Consider the following 21,029-nt stretch of genomic DNA (forward strand, 5'->3'; position numbering starts at 1 on the left):
GATTACATTTTTGCTTTTTCGGGGATGTAGTTCCCCTTCTTGTGTTGGAGTTTTCCATTTATTACTCTATGAAGGGCTGGATTTTTGGAAATATATTGTGTGAATTTGGTTTTGTCATGGTATACTTTGGTTTCTCCATCTATGGTGATTGAGAGTTTTGCTGGGTATAGTAGTCTGGGCTGGCATTTGTGTTCTCTGAACATTAACTTTGTATCACAGTAAGGTAGACTACCTCTTGAGCTTCATCCTGCTGTTCTTTTTCCTTTAGACAGGTTCTTATGTAGGCCAGGCTGACCTTGAACTCACTCTGTAACTGAAGATATTCTTGGACTCCTAACCCTTCTGCTTTCACCTTGCAAGTGCTAGAATTACACACATGCATGCCCAGCACTTTTTGCTGATTAAAAGCTTGAAAGTAAAGCTTTAAACTATTAAGAAAGAAGGCTTCAAATGTTGACCTCCTGGGGACTTTGTGGGCGAGGACAGAGGTTGGCATTTGTGGTGAGGATTTTTTCCACTTTTGTACAAATGAATAAGCTGGCATTCCAACTGTGGAATTATGACACCCAGGCTCTTAGTTAAAGGCAGTAGAGGTGGTCATCCTGTGTTCCTAGTTTGGCAAGATGGCAGCAGGATGGCTTGGCTGTGCCAACTCCAGGAACATCTAGAACTTGGTTGGGAAGAACTTGATTAGTTTGTGAGGGTGAAGGACCTTCAAGGGTGAAGTGCCCTCTGAAGCAGGGACTGGAGTCCTGGACACAGCATCATTCCTCTTGAGTTTGGAAGAGGGGAAGAGCACCTTGTTTTCTCTCCCTTTAGGACCTGAGCCATAGAAACAGCCTTAAAACTGAGGGTCCGAGGACAAAGCCCAGACACTCAGGAGACCCTCTACATGGAAACACCAGACCATCTATCAGGATCCAAGAAGCTAGGTAAGTGGGTTTTACTCCCCTTCTCTCTTTTCCTTTTCCCTCTCATCTATTCCTTCTCTCTCTCCCTGTGGCCAAGACTCCCAACCCCACTTCCTTGTATCACTGGTCAGTTGTACACTTTTGCTGCTGTAGATGGAAATCAAGAGTTGTCAAGGGATTCTATAGCTGGCATTTGCTACTTTGTGGGTTCCTTTCTCTCTTCCACCCTTTCCCATCCCTTTACTTCTTCCATTTTAACCCCCTAACCCTAGATATGAGAGAAGCGAGGCCAGAGGTGAAGGGGGCAGCATTATCATTAGACTACTTCCTGTTGATTAGGGGTATCACATTCCTTGGGGCAAGTTTGATCTTCACTACCAGGATATCTAATTTTTTCTTCTTTTTTCTCCTCCTCCTCCTCTTCCTCTTCTTCTTTTCTCCTCCTTCTCCTCTTCTCTTCTCCTCCTCCTCCTCTTCCTCTTCTTCTTTTCTCCCCCTTCTCCTCTTCTCTTCTCCTCCTCCTCCTCTTCCTCTTCCTCTTCTTCTTTTCTCCCCCTTCTCCTCTTCTCTTCTCCTCCTCCTCCTCCTCTTCCTCTTCTTCTCTTCTCCTCCTTCTCCTCTTCTCTTCTCCTCCTCCTCCTCTTCTTTTTCCCTCCTCCTCCTCTTCTCTTCTCCTCCTCCTCTTCTTTTTCCCTCCTCCTCCTCCTTTTCTCCTCTTCCTCCTCTTCTTGCTTCTTTTTTGCACATGACTACTTAACAAACTGCAACCAACAACACCCTTGCCTCTCAGGGCCTTAGCATTTATATATGCTCTAAAGTTTCCAAAATTCCAAATATCACACACTCACAGAAACTCTCTGTAGCTGGTCAAAACCACATCCCTCCCAGAGCAGGAGGCAACTCATAGTCAGCTGCTGTGAAGCAGTCCCATATCCCATGAAATGATTACATACTAAACAAAAACATTCCCATAACATTTCTCTGTTTGTTTGTTTTTGGTTTTTACTACAAAATTCTTATTACAGAAGTCTTCTAGTCCTAGCTCCTGGAGTGCCAAAGATCTGGGCAGGGCTGGCAGACACAGAGCTTACATACGGGTCCAAGCCCTGAGAACTACAGCATTGGAAGCCAGAGCCTTGGAGTTCTATGTATTGGAGTAGAGTCTTTGGCTTTGGGCTTGGTTACTGAGTGTTAAGTGGCTTGTGTAGCCCTCAGCCCTCTGAGGACAGCAGCTGGGGGCATATATGGCTGGTGTCAGCTCTCAAAGTGTGAGACACCTGGCTTTTATTAGTGTTATAGCTCCTGAGTCCCAAACATTGGTGATGTGTTAGAACGGCGGGTCACGTCAGAACATACCACACTAGGCCCAAACAGTAGTTCCACATGTAAGAGATTTAATTGAGAGGGAGAGAGGGGGTAGTGGTGTGGAAAGAGAGGAGGGGAAGATAGAGAAAGATGGAGGAATGTTCCCTGTATATATATGGGTTGTGATGTATGGTCACAGGTAAAGGTGGGAGGTGAGCCCAATGGATTCTGGGAATATGGTGGCTGTTGCCCTGGCAATAGGTTTGTGGACCTGCCCATGCATCACCACAGGCTTTGGATGCTCTGATGCTAACAATTGGGACCTTCAGCCTTTATGACAACCAGTCTCATCATTCTTGACCTTGAGTATCCAGACCCAACAAACTTGCCCTTGGCCACCATTCAGCTTGATAATGAAAGTCTTTGGCACAGACTATCTCAAGGAGCTTCAAGCTTCTAATCTACCCATTTAGAGTGCCTTGCTCTTACCTTTTGAGACAGCAGGGAGACACTATCTTATGCTGCCCTGGTACTCAATAAAAGGCTTCTCTGGAGGGATCCTTTCTTGCCTACTGTGGTTATTCTCATTGGTAGAGAGGCCTGAACTGATGGAGGTGGAGGCACCTGCAGCCTTGGTGGGAACCGTGTCTGCAACAGGAGGGGCAGGAACAGTGCTGAAGAGTTCCAGACAAAGGCTAGGGACACATGGCAGCGAGCAGAAGCAGCAGCGATGACAAAGGACCGTGGAAGCAGCTGAAGCAGGGCCTCTTGGAGCAGGACTCAGGCATCTTACAGCTGGCAGACTCTACTGTCCTCCACGCAGCTGTGGAGTTTTCAGGCAACCTGGCTTCCACAATGACAATCCTGCTGGGTGCCAAGAGAAGGGCTCCTTAGTGTCAGTTTCCACTCAAAAACAATCAGGCCCAAGGGAGAGGCTGAACGTCGAGGCTCCCCATCCACTTAGCTTACTTGAAAGTAGACGTGAAGACCAAATATTAACATTTCTTTTCCCTCCTTTTTCAACATTTTTTCATATATTCTGATCGTGTTTTCCCTTTCCCCAATTCCTCACAGACCTTCCCCACCTCCCTACCCACCCAACTTTGTGTTCTCTCTTTTATTTAAAAAAAAAACCCACAAAAATGAAATAAAAAAAAATCAGTAAGACAAACTGCAAAAATAAACAAAAACCTACCTCCTCTTTTTGCATAGATTCCTGAATCTTTCAGGGAGAGGTTTGATGGTGACATCCCACTTAGGGCTGAGAGCTTCTCGTCTCTCACTCTCTCACTCTCTCCACATAGTCCAGTTGAGGAACATAAACATCCTTAACAATCCTTTAACTAAGCATAACACCTAAGGAGAAAGCAAAAATGTCTGGATTATATAGGGAGAAGCTTCTGGGGGGAGGGTAACCCAGCCCTTGGGCTGGAAAGTTTAGGGGTGGGGGCAGAATATGCCATGGAGGGACTAAGGGATTCTGGGAGAACCTGAAGGCCAGGTCTGCTTTGATATGTAAAATATATAAAATATACACCTCTCCTTAGGGAGAGTTGAGTCCTAGTGTCTGCTTTTACTGGTTGTAACACCTGGCAGAGGACACTTAGGAAAAAATTGAGCACTGTCACCTGTCTTAACTGGGTTATCCAGAACTAACAAACTTGCCCTTGGGGACTATTCAGCATGAGAATGAAAGTTATTGGCACAGAACATCTCAAAGAGCTTTGAGCTTCTATTCTACCCATTTATAGATGGTATGACTGAGGCACACATCTTGCCATGTCTTGCACAGCTTGGTCCTGGAAACCTGGGGCAGAGCAGGAATGAAGAAACAACAGACACACTCAGAAAAGTAGGGGTCTGGTGGGTTGTGCTTGCTCAGATGGAGGGCACCTACTGTGCTAAGAGGAGCTTGGCTATACTTATAATGTATAGCACAAGAGGAGAGGCTAGCTGGGCCCAGTGGGAGATCACTGTAGGAGAGCTGTCCCAGGCTATAAACATCCAGGAGAGGAAACTGGGGGCCCTGCATTTACACATTCATACTCCCACCAGGGACAAAGGCTTTGTAATTTCCATAAGTCTCAGGATTGGGGCGCTTGCCATCACCATGCTCACATCAATGGGACACACTCACCCAAGGATTTCCTCTGCTAACCCCACAACAGTCAGGGGAGAAACTAGCTCAAGGTCACACCAAGTATGTCAGTTAGGTTCCGCTGTGATAACAAATGCCCCCTAAAGTAACCTTTCCTAGCTTTGCTTTCCTGATGTTTGAATGGAGAGGAGCTCTGCTCCACCTTGTCCTCTGGCCCTGACTCAGGCTAAAAGAGTAGCCATGACCTCAAATGCATCATGGGAGAAGAGATCGGGGTGAGTCACATATTGGCTCTGGAAACATCTGTACAAACATGACCTATGTCATTTTTAAATGTATTTCACCAGACAAATGGAGTTTCACAACCACACCTGAATGCAAGCGGATGGGGTCCTATGATACCATCAAGAGCCCAGAAAAAGGCTAGCTGGGCATTTGTACATGTCCCCAAGGTCCACCAAGGAGAATTAGTAGTAAACTTGACCTGTAATCATCTCCTGGCTTTGGGCCATGGATCTTTTGCTGAAATCCTGTTTCCAAGGCTGTTTTTCACAGAAGTCACCATGTCTATAATGACGAGGTATGCCCTGTGTCCCAGCAATGGTTGTTTAAAAGAGCTTGGTGTCTTATTCAAAGACACCTATGGGTTGTCCTATGGGTTCCTGGGACAAGGAACCACACCAGTGTCATCTGTCCAGACTGGTTTCATACCCCGGGACAAGGGACTAAGGTGTATATTTTATATATTTTACATATCAAAGCAGACCTGGCCTTCAGGTTCTCCCAGCATCCCTCAATCCCTACAGGGCATATTCTGTTCCCATCCCTAAACTTTCCAGCCCAGGGGCTGGGTTGCCCTCCCCGCAGAAGCTTCTCCCTATATAATCCAGACATTTTTGCTCTCTCTCTTCATCACCTTTTCTCTCTTTCTCTCCACCACTCTCCATGGCGATTCCCCTGGCCTCAATCCTTGGGGCCAATGAACTCACCTGAGAACAGCTTCTCAATAAACCTGCTTTTAATATATTCTAATCTGGCTTGAATTGGCTCATTTCAACAGTGGAGAAATAATCTATCACAGACTTCCTTTTCATCTATCACTCGATGCCCTGAGTGATTCTTTTCCAGGCAACAAACACGGCTGTCAGACAGCATAGCCCAATAAGGAAGTCATACCCTCAAGTGGATACAACCTTAGGGCAAAAGTCACACAAAGCCTTTATCTCATACTACCAGAGGACCCAAGGCTTTGGAAGTTTGCTGACCTGGGAGCCAAGAAATCATAGTTCTGATCCCAGCTCTGCCCATGACCTTGGTATTTGACCTTGGGCACTTCCATCTCTCTTCCCTGGCCTGAGTCACTCAATCTCCAGGGACAGAAGTCCCAGCCTAAGGATCATGGACCTGAGCACATTGCATGACTTATAAGGTCCGTGTCTATGCAGAGACAACTGCTAGAAGTCTAATGGAGGGGAGGACGTGGAAGGAGTGGGAACCTAAACCCAGTTAGCAACCCATCACCACCACATGTGCAAGATATACAATGGATGTAGCAAGGCCGGCTCATGGATGAGCCTCCCACCCTCTAGAGTTAGAGATGATATTTCTGCAGATGTGATGACTGGCTAGCCTATAGTACACCCAAGGAGTATCATGCCTAATACAGTGTATATTTTCTAAGTATTGCCACTGTTGATAGAGAAATATACTGGAAAAATAGCTTATTCCAGCGTACATAGACCACCATTTAGTTAACCCTTCCCAACTGTCTGCTATTCATGTTGGTTCTGGTTTTTAATTATTATAAATAATCATGCCAGGAACACTTTCAAAACTGTTCATGAACAGTACAAAAAAAAGTTATACATCCATGATAGCTTCCTGCTACCTATGGAATTACTAGCTCACAAATATCACTTATCACTTTGGCCTTCTGCTTTGTAAATGCCCTATGCCTTCTATTGGAACTCTTCCCAGCAGGCTTTGGTGAGCTTCAGTCTCCAGGGCAGAGAATTGGGCTGGAGAGATGGTTCGTTCCGACAGTTAAAAGTTCTTGTTGCTTTCCTAGAGGTCCCAGGTTTAGATCCGAGCTCCTATATAAAATGGCTCAGAACTGCTTTGGAATTCCAGGTCCAGATAATTTAATGACCTCTACTGGCCTGTGCAGGGGCCCACACACCCATGGCATACAGTCACACAGACACAAGCACATAAATAAAAATAAAAATAGCCAGGCAGTAGTGGCGCATGCCTTTAATCCCAGCACTTGGGAGGCAGAGGCAGGCGGATTTCTGAGTTCCAGGACAGCCAGGGCTACACAGAGAAACCCTGTCTCGAAAAAATAAATAAATAAATAAATAAATAAATAAATAAAAATAAATCTTTGGGAAGAGATTAGTTTAAAGAGAAAGAACAGGTGTTTTGTGTTAGTTAAGATTTCAGTTCACTCTAAGCAGAAATCCTTAAATACATTTTGAACCAAATAGAAATATTTCTCAGTCATGTAATAGAAGGCTAAAGTCATAGGTTCGAGGAAAGAAAAGCAGCTTAGAAAAGCACACATTTCTCAGCACCAGCTTCTACTTCATGACCCAACATAGCTGCCCAAAGGTTAGCCATCCTGTTAACATCCCAGTCACCAGGAAGAAGCCAAGGAAGGCAGATAACATTTTATTTGCATCCCACTGGCCAATCCCCCCATGATGCAGCTGCATCTAACTGGGGATCAGGTCTGTTGTGGACGACCAGGGAATAGTTGGGAGTTATAGTACTAAGGAAGGACAGTATTAGCGGATGGTTAGATGATTTTGTCATGAAATTAACCCAGACTGAAAGCAGCACATATGGTCCATGGAAACAGCATCCTTATTGATGACTTGATAGTGCATTCTGCTTAACCCAGCTCTGAAGTTGATTGTAAGGATGTACATCGGCACACCATGGAGAGGACAAGTTACTTACTGTTGCTTTAATAGAATACACTAACAATAGAGAAAGGGATCTCCTGGCTCACAGCTCAAGGGTGCAGTCCATCACATAGGAAGTCAATGTGGCCACAGCGTGATGTTGCCAATTACATTGAATCCACTGTCAAAAAGCTGAGAGTGATAAATGCTAGTGCCCAGATCCCTTACTTCACTTCATACGGTCCAGGATCCCCTGCCCAGGGAATTGTGCTATCCACAGTCAAGATGGATCTTCCCACATCAATTACATAGTACGGATAATCCTCTACAAGTTCAGTCAGAGGCTCATCTCCCAGATAATTCTAGATTCGGTTGGGTTGACAGCTAACATCACATAAACCCTCCCAGGCCACTTACTCCAGCCTGCGTGCCCCCTACTCACCTACTTCCAGTTCACCTGTTTCCCTTCATCTCTGCAGGGCCAGCTTCTGATGGACGCCGAGAGCTTCCGACTGGGCAATGAGAACCTGTGGGCCTGGCTTGTGGGGTTACTGAGCAAAAAACCAGAATGGCTGAGTGCCAAGGTTAGGTTCTTCCTCCCTACCATGGATGTGGACTGCAGCAATGAGACCTCCAGCCCTAAGGTCACTCACCATCAGCTCAGCAGGCTGTTTGCCCAAGGCCCCGCCACCTGGAAGTCTTTCATCTATACTCTGTGCTTTGAGCTTGAAGTGCCTCTAGAGAAGGAGGTGTCGCTGCTGAGCATCTGGGGCCAAAGAGATGGTAAGGGCTCACCCGGGAGGTTCAAGGCTGCCACCACCAGCACAGCCTTGTGGCCTGAAGAACTTCAGAACCCCCAGTGATCCATCTGGTCACACAGAGAGGACATAGAGCCATACATTCCAAATGCCTTCAGTGACCAAAAGGCTTCCTTCTGCAGGGCGGCTAAAAGACCTCAGCCCCTACTAATAAGCAGGAAAGTTTGAGTGCTCGTTGGGCACTTTTGTGACCATAAGACTGAGGAGCAGCACAAGGGACAAGAACTCCTTAGATATAAAGTGGAGACTCAACCATGAGTTCTACCAGGGTAGAGGTAGGAGGAACATACTCATACGTACATGAGCAGACAGCACACACATGCATGTGAACACACACACACACACAGATTGATCTGTGTTTCAAGATGGGTCGGGTGAGTAGCCAACATCGCTGTGACTGCTGGCCCCCAGGGCGACAGCGCTACAACGCCTGGGGTGCGCACTAGAGCACTAGAGACAGTCCATCTCGCCCCTCAGGCTCCCTCCCCCGAGAGGGAGAGAGGCGATGGAGGGGGGCGTGAGGTTGGAAGGAGGGGGCGGAGAATGGTTGCGCCGTGGGAGGAGCGGCCCAGCTCCTCAACCCCACCCCAGAAGTGGGGGTGAGCGCTTATCTGGCTCCCTCAGCCCCGGGGATTCAGGGAGCGCTGCTGCTGGGGGTCAGGGGCTGTAACACTCGGGGTAGATGCCCTCCCCCACTCCCAGCCACCTTCCCCACCAGAGCTGATCGCTGTGTACCTCCACGGTGGAAGCACTGTGTTCAGACAAACATCCTCATTACCATGTGCACTTGTGTATATACATATATACCCCTGCCCATTGCTGCCTGCAGAGTGCACCTCCTGCTTCCCCGGTAGATAACTGGGCATCAGTTTTATATCCATGGAACCTCTTGTTGTCCCTAGAGCAGACACCACTCAGAGCTACCTATGTGTCTTAGTCAGGGTTTCTATTCCTGCACAAATATCATGACCAAGAAGCATGTTGGGGAGGAAAGGGTTTATTCAGCTTACTTCCACATTGCTGTTATCACCAAAGGAAGTCAGGACTGGAACTCAAGCAGGTCAGGAAGCAGGAGCTGATGCAGAGGCCATGGAGGGATGTTTCTTACTGGCTTGCCTCCCCTGGCTTGCTCAGCCTGCTGTCTTATAGAACCCAAGACTTCCAGCCCAGGGATGGCACCACCCACAAGGGGCAATTGAGAAAATGCCCCACAGCTGGGTCTCATGGAGGCACTTCCCCAACTGAAGCTCCCTTCTCTGTGATAACTCCAGCCCGTGTCAAGTTGACACACAAAACCAGCCAGTACACCATGCACCCAATATTCTCAAGATACTGTATCCACATCCTCACGGGAATATGTCCTACTCGGTTTTACAGAATTCTCTAAGCAGCTAGGAGCAGGAGAGGAGAGCTGTTCGGGACATCAGCTGCACCATGGTGAGATTTGGGGCTGGGGTTTGGGGTGCCAGTTGAGCTGCTCAGTCTTTACTTTAAGCTAGTGGTGGCTAGCGACCACAGTGTCTACTCTACATGTGGACCAAGCTCCATTTCATCCCTCTCTGTGACTTTCAATGCCTGCCACATAGCCTTTAAAACAGGGATATAATTTGGAACCCCAGAAGAGACTGAGTATGGCTGGTCTCACCCCTCCAGATCCCTTGTCACCTAGGGAGCCTGTTCTCATTCCTCTGTCCCCACCTCATAGAACTGTAGGAAGGCAGGTATCATGTCATGATTTTGATGTATATAGACAAGGACCATTTGCAGTCTCAACTAAATAATTGAAAGCTTCAGTCTCACCGAACTTGTGTTTTCCCTAATGGGCCTGGTACTTTGGATGCCCTGCTGTGGGCCTGCTTAGAGCCTGGAGCTTACTGGTGCAACTATAAGACTAGCCTTCTCACAACCCCAAGGTGTTTCATACTTCTCTGCCTGGGCCCACTTGTGGAACAGAGCACCCCAAAGGTGTTGCCCGGGTCCCCTTTTTCTCCCTCATGCCCTTACTTTTTTTTCTTTCCAGGTGTCAAGCGTCCTTTTCAGAGCTATGGGTCCTCACCCCGTCGGAAGCACAGCAAGAAGCAGCAGCTAGGTGGGTTATGGGAGTAGGAACCCCAGCCTAGGATAAAGTTGCCCTGAAGTTGATCACAGATTCTGGGCCTTGCTCCTGGCTGAAAAGGTCCAGCGGCTTGTTTTCCAAGGCTCCGAGAGAGAAAGACTGTAGGTCCTGAGTGAGCAGAGGAGGAGACAGGATATTTCAAGGGCAGATTTATCATCTAGGCTCTTCCAAACTGTCCTCAAGGTTGTAGGGGCATGAGGGTGGGAACCGATGTGACCTCAGACCTGGGTCCCAGTGCATGTTGGGGGTGAGAGAGGATGGAGGGGATGAAGGTGTCTAGGAGAACCTCTGGGTAGGAGGCCCATGGAGACAAAGGGCACTGAGGCTAGGCTATGGGGAAGAGGAGAGGAGAAGCAGCCCTCATCCTCCATCGGTGGTTTGGAATAGTCCTTGGCCTAGCCCTCACATGCACACACACACACTCCACCAACCATGGGCATAGCCAGAAAATTCACATCTGTACAAAATAGACTACTACCTCAGTCCTTTCTGGGGGAGGGGGTCAGAGCTGAGTCTTTCCAATGACCTAGAAAGGAAGAAATAAAACATTTGGCAGAGCAGGAACCCAGTTCCCATGGTTTGATTGACTGGTCCAAAGCCTGCAGTTTGTTGGTGCCTTCTCTCAAAGGAAGGATGCCCTAGCCTTTGCCATCTTAGAGCTGATTCTCATAGATGTTGCAAAGCAAGCACCTCCCCTAGCTTACTGAAAACTACATCACCTGTATTGCCCTGGAAGGGAGGGGTGTGACCCAAGGGCCCATCCCCACCTCCCTGGGTAAGTGGCTGCTGTGGTGGCCTATAATGGTGTGCAACCAGTTCCTCTGGGAATATGGAGAGCCTAACACTCCATTGTACCCTTAACACCTACTCCCATGCACACATAGCTGGGGGCTAGAGAAAGCAGCAGGCTGATCATGAGACCCTGGGACATGTATCGGGTGTGAGAGCTCCTACTCTCAGGCCATTCCTGTGCCCCTTGCAGAGTTGGCCAAGAAGTATCTGAAGCTCCTGAAGACTTCTGCCCAACAGTGCCGTGGTGGTACATGCCCAGGAGCATGGCATGCTCTTGACTTCCCTCAGACCTACATCCCCCCAATTCTTCAGTGGAGCCGGGCTACAGCACCCTTGGATGCTCAGGAGGGAGCCACTATAGGAGACTCTGAAGCAGCCAATGACATTGATGTGAGCATCCAGGATCTCTTCAGCTTCAAGGCCAAGGGACCTCGAGTGACAGTACTACTGGGAAAGGCTGGGATGGGTAAGACCACTCTGGCCCATCGGCTCCGCTGGAGGTGGGCTCAAGGTCAGCTGGACCGATTCCAGGCTCTGTTTCTGTTTGAGTTCCGCCAGCTCAACATGGTCACACAGTTGATGACACTGCCCCAGCTCCTCTTTGATCTGTACTTGAGCCCACAGTCAGAGCCTGATGCTGTTTTTCAGTATCTAAAGGAGAATGCTCATCAAGTCCTCCTGATCTTTGATGGGTTGGATGAGGCTCTCCACGATGATTCCATGGGTACCGACAATGCAGGCTCGGCCCTCACCCTCTTTTCTGAACTCTGCCATGGGAACCTCCTGCCAGGCTGCTGGGTGATGACCACCTCTCGTCCTGGGAAACTGCCTCCCTGTGTGCCCACAGAGGCAGCCATGGTGTACATGTGGGGCTTTGATGGGCTGCGGGTAGAGAAGTATGTTACCCGCTTCTTCAGCGATCTTCTGTCTCAGGAATTAGCCTTGAAAGAAATGAGAACCAATGAACGTCTCCGGGTTATGTGTGCAACACCTGCATTGTGCAGAGTCACCTGCTTCTGCCTCCGCCATCTGCTTCCTGGAAGCTCTCCAGGACAGTCTACAGCCCTCCTGCCCACCAGAACCCAGTTGTACCTGCAGATGATGGAAACTTTTAGCCCCAGTGGGACTCTGCTTGACACATCCTTGATGGGCCTTGGAAAGGTGGCCCTTAGAGGACTGGACACTGGGAAGGTCATATTCTCTGTGGAAGACATCCCACCCCAACTGATGGCTTTTGGAGCTGTCCACAGCCTCCTGACTTCCTTCTGTATCCATACCCACCCTGGGCATGAAGAAATAGGCTATGCTTTTGTACACCTCAGCCTGCAGGAGTTCTTTGCTGCTTTATATCTGATGGTCAGTGACACAGTGGACAGAGACACGCTCATCGAGTATGTCACCCTCAATTCCCACTGGGTGCAGAGGACCAAAAGTAGACTGGGCCTCTCGGATCATCTCCCTACCTTCCTGGCAGGCCTGGCCTCCCATACCTGCCACGCATTCCTCTGTCAACTGGCTCAGCAAGACGAAGCCTGGGTGGGCTCCAGGCAGGCCGCTGTTATCCAGGTGCTAAGGAAGTTGGCTAGCCCAAAGCTCACAGGGCCAAAGATGATAGAATTGTATCACTATGTGGCTGAGACCCAGGATCTGGAGCTGGCAAGTTTCGTTGCCCAAAACCTTCCCTTCCACCTCTCCTTCCACAATTTCCCTCTAACCCGTGCAGACCTGGCTGCATTGGCCAACATTTTGGAGTACAGGGATGTCCCCATTCACCTGGATTTTGACGGCTGCCCACTGGAGCCCCACTGCCCAGAGGCTCTGGTAGGATGTGGGCAGGTGGAGAATCTCAGGTGAGTCCAGTCAGAAAAGAGGTTGGGAAGGGTGGGGAGACTGGGCTTTGGAGAGTGGGAGACCAAGCAGTCTGGCAGAAAGACTGGATTCAAGTCTTGACTTTCAGAAAAGAATGTCCCATCCTCATTTAGAGTGCAAAATACTGCGCCTTGATCAGACCCTTGGAGTCCAGTTGTATCTTTGTCTCTTGCCTGTGTCTTCTTGACTCTCATATCTCCCTGGCAATCAGGGAATGGAGTGTTAGATATGGGCTGTGCTGCTCAAGGCTAACTGACCTTGGACAAGTTATATATTACTTCCCTTAAGGGTGTTTCTCCACACCTGGAGTGAGTTCACAAGTCAGGGGGCTTTGCGAGAATGCAGTAAAATGGTGGATTCTCAATGTGGCATCTGGTCCAAGTCTCTGTATCTATCAGTTAGAGAAAGTGTAAAGTGCTAGGCAGTGGTGACACATGCCTTTAATCCCAGCACTTGGGAGGCAGAGGCAGGTGGATTTCTGAGTTTGAGGCCAGCCTGGTCTACAGAGTGAGTTCCAGGACAGCCAGGACTATACAGAGAAACCCTGTCTCGAAAAACCAAAACCAAAAAAGAAAGAGAGACAGAGAGAGAGAGAGAGAGAGGGAGGGAGAGAGAGAGAGAAAAAAAGCACAAAGCTATAATCCCAGTGATAAACCTTCCCAGCTACAGTCAGGGGGAAGTCCTCTTGCAGTATATGTCTTCGTGATAGACAAGTCAGAAACAGGTGGCCCAAGTTGGTAGATAGCTCTACCCCATGTGGTCATACCAGTCTTTCCTCCAGCATCCCCACAGGCATCCTAGCTGCTTCAGGATTAAGGCTGACTCATGTGTGCTCCCTGTGTCAGGGAAGAAGGAATATGTCTAAGGTCACAGTAGAAGTAGGACACACCCTTGCCAGTCACATTGTATTGCTGAAAACAGAGCCACAAGCCACTCTGTGTGTCTCTTCTGGCTGGAAAACTGCTTCCTGCTATCACATATTTATTGTTCTCCTCTTGCAAATCAACACCAGTTTTATTTCCAAGCATATTATATGTATCAATAGACTAGAAACACATTACACATTTGGTATATAATGTTAACATTGTAACAAGGCAGCCCAGCCTGCTAAGGTACAGTTTTATTACTTAAAATCTTTTAATATCAACCATATTTGAAACACTGAACACAAGAAAGATGGATAACATGGAAAACAATATATTCAAATAAAAGAAACAATTCCCCTTTCCCAGTTAAAGAAGCACACTGGATAACATTTAAAAAAAAAAGAAAGAAAGAAAGAAAGAGGTTAAGGAAAGAGGATGATCTTGGTTTTGAACTGACATAAAGTTGAATTATTTTAGATCAGTTCGTGAGGTGAAATTTCCCTCTGCTAAAGTTTCGGCCCGTTTTGATAATTAGCTCTTTGTTGTTGTTTCTGTTTCTTGAGTTTGGGGAGATGGCTCAGTGTGTAATAGGGCTTTCTCTAAAAGCAACAGGACCTGAGTTCAAGTCCCAGCACACATCTAAATGCTGAGCATAGCCTCTCATGTCTGTAATTGTAGCACTGACGGGCAGAGACAGGGGTGGGTTCCTAGAGCTCACTCTCAGCCAGCCAGCCCTAGGCTAAAGAGTGAGTTTTGGGGTTCATGAGAGAAAATAAGTAAATAAATAAATAAATAAATAAAAATTGATAAAGACCATTGACATCCTCTGGTTGTCATAGGTGCACATGAGTGATGAGCATGCACACATGCATGTTTGCTTGCCGTGATTTACGTTATGTATGACCATATTTCTATGGGTGTGGACAATTAATTTGGCAGATAATGAAGCTAATGCTTCAAGCTGTCCTTCTTGCTACTCCAACAACTGCAGCGATGACTCGTGCTACAATGATGCCCATTTGTCCCCATGGACACCGCCAATGGTGCACTGCCAGTCACTAAGCTCTGCCCATCACTGACCCGTTTTGCTTCTCTCCTGCAGCTTTAAAAGCAGAAAGTGTGGGGATGCCTTTGCAGAAGCACTGTGCAAGAGTTTGCCTACTATGGGGAGCCTGAAGATACTGGGGTGAGCCAAGGCTTGCAAGCAAGCAAGATAAGCAGCTGAGGATGTCTGGCACACTCTTCCCTGCTTTGTCCTGCATATACAGGTCTCTAGCCAGCCCTCTGCTCCATCAGCATGCCTCTCTACCATCTTGGCTTGCCTTATAGGTTAACCAGAAGTAAGATTACAGCCCGAGGCATCAGCCACCTGCTGCTCGCTTTGCCTCTCTGTTCCCAGCTGGAGGAGGTCAGGTGAGTGATATTCATGAGGACTTCCTTGCCTAGGAGAAGTATCACTTCCCAGTGTCTAGGACACTCCTGGGGCCATACTCCATAAGGGACCAACAACAGAGGGAGACATCAGTCTGAGAATGAGGTGGGTCAAATCCAAAAGAACACCTCTCAGACTCCAGGAAGGTGCATATTTGGGGCCACCTTGGAGGATCATGAGTTTGGGGCTCCCTCCCCTTATTCTGGGAGCCCATGGAAAGGGATGCAGTGTTTAGGCAGAAGGTACACACACCATGGGCACTTGGGGACACACTTGCAAAAAAGTGCCCACTTGCCTAACTCAAGACGTGTCATTCACAGATGGGTATACGTATAGACACACAGGGTCACTTAGACGCACCACACACTGGCTGAACACATCTGTACAGTGTACTTCCTGTGTCTGGAACTGATTACTTTAGAAAAAGGTGGAATAGTCTTTTTAAAAAATACTTTAGTTTTTCTCTTTTTGCTTTTTTCATTTTATTTTGTTTTTCAGATTATAATATAATTATATCATTTCGCCCTTCCATTTCCTCCCTCCAAACCCTCCCATACACCCCTCCTTAGTCTCTTTCAGATTCATAACCTCTTTTTGAAGACAGTGTTTCTCTGTATAGCCCTGGCTGTCCTGGAACTCATTCTGTAGACCAGGCTGGCCTCGAACTCAGAAATCCACCTACCTCTGCCTCCCAAGTGCTGGGATTAAAGGCATGTGCCTCCACTACCCAGCTATAACCTCTTTTTTCACTAATTGTCATTGTATGCATATATGTATATACATATATATCCCTAAATATAACCCACTCACTCTGTCCTTGTTACTTGTAGGTATGTTTCCAGGGCTGACCATCTGCTATGAGATAACCAATTGATATGTTCTTCCCTGGGGATAACGTTTTCTCCCATTCTGGGCACTCCTCAGTTGCCTGTGATTCTTTGTGTAGGGTTGAAGCATCATAGACTCCCCCGCCCACTTTAACATGTGTGTCAATGCCGTCTTTGTTAAGCTCATGTTTAGGCAGTCATGTTGGGGAACGTCTATGAGTGTAGCTTCTGACATTACTAGGAGACACAGTCTTAGCAAAACCCTTGATCTGCAATAGTCTTATAGAACTCCTTCCTGAGACTCAGAAAGGGAACCCTTGAATCCAAGCAGGCTCACCCAGAAAGTAGGATACAGCACTTACAGAATGGAACATAGGCTGGCCAGTCTCTGCTGTTCCCACTAATGGGTGTCTTTGGGCCATTCTGGTTGGAAAGATTTAAACCATTGCTCTTGTTGAAATTCTCTTGAGTGACCTTAATCTTGGTGCCCATTATCTCATTTATTTATTTACTTATTTATTGGATTTTGATTTCCCCTGTTGCTCTCAATCATTCTCACTTTGTTTATCCATCTGTCCCTCTAGCTGGGATCCAGGTAGGGACAGTGAGGTCAGAGAGGTTGTCTTGACCTCTGATGAGCTCTGGCCAGAGCTGAGACTGGAAGTAGAGTCTTTAGCCTCCCAGAAATACCTCATTCAGCCCCTGAGGCACTGGTGAACTCAAGACTCAGGCACATTGTACACCTAAGCCCAGGGAGCAGATCTCACTTCACAAGGCTGTCTGTTACCCACCACCTGGGGCTTCCAAGGGCCCATCTCCACCACTGATGGATTGGGCCTTTGTCTCCCTGCAGTTTGCATGACAACCAGATCAAAGATCCAGAGGTGCTGAGTCTTGTGGAGCTGCTCCCTTCCCTGCCGAAGCTCCAGAAACTTGAGTAAGTGGTCTTACTGCAAGCCAAGTCACACCCCCCCATTTTTGGCCCAAGTCACACCTTCCTTTGCAGACTGTGTCAAGGGCAACCACCCCTGACACTATGCCACAATTATGCAGCCTGAGTCGCAACAGCTTCTCCATGTCAATCCTCCTGTCCTTGGTGAAGGTGGCCATCACATGTCCTACTGTCAGGAAGCTGCTGATCAGGTGAGCAGATCTTGCAGGTCTAGAGGTAGGAGAGTACAGGATGGAAAAGGAGGAAGTCCCTAGCTTACAAGATGTGTGTGTGTGCATGCAGAAGTCAGTTTACTTCACAGGTCTGGTGCATAATAATAGTAAGTGGGTGGAAAGATGCATGGATTGATGGGTGAACAAAATCATGTGTCACTCTCCATGGTCCTGAAACAAAAACAAAACGAAACAAAAAAAAAACCTTCCACCTTGTCCTCCTGACCTTACAAAAGCAGGTTTGCTGCAGTGGAAGGGGATTTATAACCATGCTGAGCATTCTTTCCATTTCTCCTGTTTCCTCTATCAGTTAGGAAATAAGCTTTCCCTAAATGATTGGGACAGGGTTGGGTGACAACTGGGGAAGTGGAGTGCTGTGCTGACCTCCAGTTCCTGGTTATCAAGGCTTTGTGTCTGACTCTGTAGGGAATCGGACCTCATCTTCTTCCTGTCCCCAGTCACGGAAACAGCTACACAGCAGTCAGGGTAAGTAGCTAGGGAGGCATGGCCCCCACTAGTTCTGCGAGGGGATCTAGACTGGGAGGGCAAAGGTGAGAACCTAGCAAGAAGTGAAGTGGGAAGATTATCCCTGCTGCTGCATGCATTCCTGCTCAGGGCTGGCAAAGTGCCCTCCCTTCCTCCCATGTGTCTCTAGTACACCTGACCCCTGGCTTGAGAAGCATCCCCAGGGTCACAGAGTGAGCCAGGCCTATAGGAAGGACATGACGACACAGTGCACTGAGGCTGAAAAGTTCTTCAAACTGAAGAAAAGAGAAAGAGAAAGAGAAGTAATGGTATCTATATTTTAGGGCTGCCTTGGGAATGGAGGAAAAAGTGCATCTAACATGCTTCATACACTGGCGTGCCACCAGCATTCAGAGCTGGCCATACATGGCTTTCTAGGCACCCCCCCCACACACACACACATTTGGGATGGGTAAAGACAGGAACACTTCTGTCATTGAGAAAACACCCCTACTCCCCACACTCCTCCCTGGCTAAGCTCCAGGCTACAACCCTTCCCTGCTCTCAGTTTCAGTCTCCCCATCTGTACCCTGACACAGTTGGGTCAATGTCAATTCCCCCCTAGATGCCTCAAGCTCTGATGCCCAATGTGATCACTAGCAGTCACTGTGACTATTCAAATGAAGTGGCTTTCAGTCCATCAGTTGCATTCACCACCTTTCCAGAGCTGTGCAGTGGCCACAGGTGTCTCCTGTGGCAGATGACACAGTGAAACTTCTGTCCCAGCTAAAGGCTCCGTTAGACCTGAGGCTCTCAACCTTGCTAATGCTGTGACCCTTTAACAGAGTTCCTCGTGTTGTGGTGACCCCCAACCATAAAATGATTTTGTTGCTACTTCATAACTGTAATTTTGCTACTGTTATAAATCATAATGTAAATGTAATCTGTCTGATAGGCAGGACTACCCCCACCCACCCAAAGAAGTCATAACTCACAGGCTGAGAACCACTGTGTTAGACAATCCCCATCTATAAGCTTATGGAAATTGGCCCAAGCTTCTGTGTAGTCCCTGGCACTCTCTTTACCTTATGGGAGAGTGGAAAGACTATATAGCTCTCCACTGCCTGGACTTGCCTATGGAAGGCAGCGCATGCTCCCTGTCACATCAAAGAGATGTTATCATAATGACCTTTGGAAATCAAAACTGAAGAGTCTGGTGGGTGAAGTGGGGGAAAACGGCACAGCCACACATGGGGGAAGCCACATTTGAATAAGGCTCCCTTAGACCTCAAGCCCTTTGCTCCTGCTACTTTGCCGAGGCAGAGCCTAAGCACCTTCCAGCACTGTGTTTGGCACTAACTCACCATGGGGGTGCTGTAAGATAATCAGCCCTGGATGCCAAGGGGAGAGGTCCAGTCCATCAGGTCTGACCCCTGAGCTCAGACTAGTGTGTAATCTGTTCTTTTTCAGAGCACCAGATGTACAGGGCAAAGACAGCCTGAAGAAAAGACAGAGTCAAAGCCTGCAACTCAGGTACCTCAGCAAAGGACAATGGAGGTAGGGTCATTTCCCAAGAGAGGAAGAGCAGCCAGGAAGGAATATAGGGAAAGCGGATAGAGGGACCAGGAAGGGGCATGTATAAGCAACGGTATCAAAAATAGCTTCAGCTGAACAGACCCATGCTATGTGGAGGACCGTATTCAAAGGTCTGCATCTGGTACCTCAGGGGAACCCTTTTAGGAACCCCGTTAGTGACACACATCTCCCTCTGCTTTGGTAGAAGAAGATACTGAGTCATAGACAGATTAAGTGCCTTGAATAGGTTCGCCCCACTACTTAGAGGTATGCAGATCCCAGAGCTGTTCCCTTAGGACACGCCTGACTCAGAACCTAATACCCTTAGGATTTTCTCCTGATACCCTCCATTCCTATCCCAGGCTTCAGAAATGTCAGCTCAGGGCCCATGACGCAGAAGCCCTTGTGGAGCTATTCCAGAAAAGCCCCCGGCTGAAGGAAGTGGAGTGAGTACCCTGATAAATGGGAAGCCTGGGGCAGGAGCAGGCAGGGAGGCTGGGCAGGGTAGACAAAGGTCGGAACATCTGCCACCTGACCCATATCAGGGACTCAGCTAGAAGCTGTCAGGTGTGTTTTATCATCTCCTCTCTGTAATGGAACTGCATTTTATAGAGAAGGAAATGAAGGCACAGAGATAAATTTGCTCAAGATCAAACAGGAGGGAACCATCTGGCCTGAGGGTCCCAGCCCATCCTCATGAATTCTGCCACTACCTCTGTGGCCATCAGTAGGGTAGGACTCCTCCTGCACTTGGGTGTCCTATTCTTTACAAGCTAAGAGAGTTCCCATGATGCCTGTCTCCTGAGACTGGCTTAAGAACTGGTGGTGGTCATTGCCTAGTGATAGGAAGGGAACCCCACCAAGACAGTCCCAGGAAGTCCTCCAAGGGATGTAAAGACAGAATGGTGGGGTGCTCCAGGTGGTGGTGGTGCATGCCTTTAATCCTAGCACTGGGGAGGAAGAGGTAGGGAGATTCTTGAGTTTGAGACCAGTCTGGTCTATAGAGTGAATTCCAGTACTGCCAGAGCAACATAGAGAAACCTTGTCTCTAAAAACCAGAGTGTGAAATATTTCAGGGTGAGTTGGTCCCACCTCAGGCTGTAGACTATCGGGTGAGGGTTGCCTGGGCAATCACCTATTGGTTTGTTACCTTGTTTCATTGGAAGACCAAGGGACAAGATTAAAATGTATCAGATGTAGGCCAGCAAGATGGCTCAGCATGTAAATGCACTTGTTATCAAGCCCGGCCATCAGAGTTCAATCTCCGGGACTCACAAGGTGGAAAGAGCGAATCAATTCCTAAACTCCTACAGACTGTCTGACCTCCATGTGCAGCCAGCTGCCCCTCATTACCAAAAAAGGAATAAAATAAATGCAATAGTTTTTAATGACTAAAGGATCTAGAGAGATGGCTTAGTGGCTGATTGCTTGCTGCCCTTCCAGGGGACCTCCCAGTACCCATGGTGGGCTGTTGTAACTGCCCATAACTTCAGTTCCAGGGGGTTCAGAGCCTTCTGACATCCACAGGAACCCATACATGTGGCCAACACACACAAACACACACACACACACACACACATACACACACATACATGCATATACATACACACATACATACACACACATACGTGCACATACATACACACACATACATACACACACACATACATACACACACACATACATACACACACACATACATGCATGCATACATACACACACAACATACATACACACACATATACACATATATACATACATACATACACACACACATACATACACATACATACACACACACATATGCACATACATGCACACACACATACATACACACACACACATATTTATGTAACAAAAATTTAAAACATAAAAATGAGGGCCT

General features: G+C 47.8%; 1 protein-coding gene across 3 annotated transcripts in view; it reads left to right on the forward strand.

The window, feature by feature from the left end:
• Positions 1–21,029, forward strand: part of Nlrc5 (NLR family CARD domain containing 5) — a 95,068-nt gene that overhangs the window by 33,480 nt on the left and 40,559 nt on the right. For all 3 annotated transcript variants that reach the window (XM_031340910.1, XM_031340908.1, XM_031340909.1), the window contains exons 2-13: positions 820–932; positions 7,700–8,003; positions 9,416–9,475; positions 10,059–10,127; positions 11,137–12,796; positions 14,784–14,867; positions 15,011–15,094; positions 16,794–16,877; positions 16,994–17,083; positions 17,531–17,590; positions 19,040–19,102; positions 19,507–19,590. In XM_031340910.1, coding sequence (XP_031196770.1) covers positions 7,712–8,003; positions 9,416–9,475; positions 10,059–10,127; positions 11,137–12,796; positions 14,784–14,867; positions 15,011–15,094; positions 16,794–16,877; positions 16,994–17,083; positions 17,531–17,590; positions 19,040–19,102; positions 19,507–19,590 — 2,630 coding nt within the window. In that variant the 5' untranslated portion in view covers positions 820–932; positions 7,700–7,711. The remainder of the gene's footprint in view (positions 1–819; positions 933–7,699; positions 8,004–9,415; positions 9,476–10,058; positions 10,128–11,136; positions 12,797–14,783; positions 14,868–15,010; positions 15,095–16,793; positions 16,878–16,993; positions 17,084–17,530; positions 17,591–19,039; positions 19,103–19,506; positions 19,591–21,029) is intronic.

The sequence above is a fragment of the Mastomys coucha genome, unplaced genomic scaffold, assembly GCF_008632895.1.
Source record: "Mastomys coucha isolate ucsf_1 unplaced genomic scaffold, UCSF_Mcou_1 pScaffold22, whole genome shotgun sequence".
In the NCBI taxonomy this organism is placed as follows: domain Eukaryota; kingdom Metazoa; phylum Chordata; class Mammalia; order Rodentia; family Muridae; genus Mastomys; species Mastomys coucha.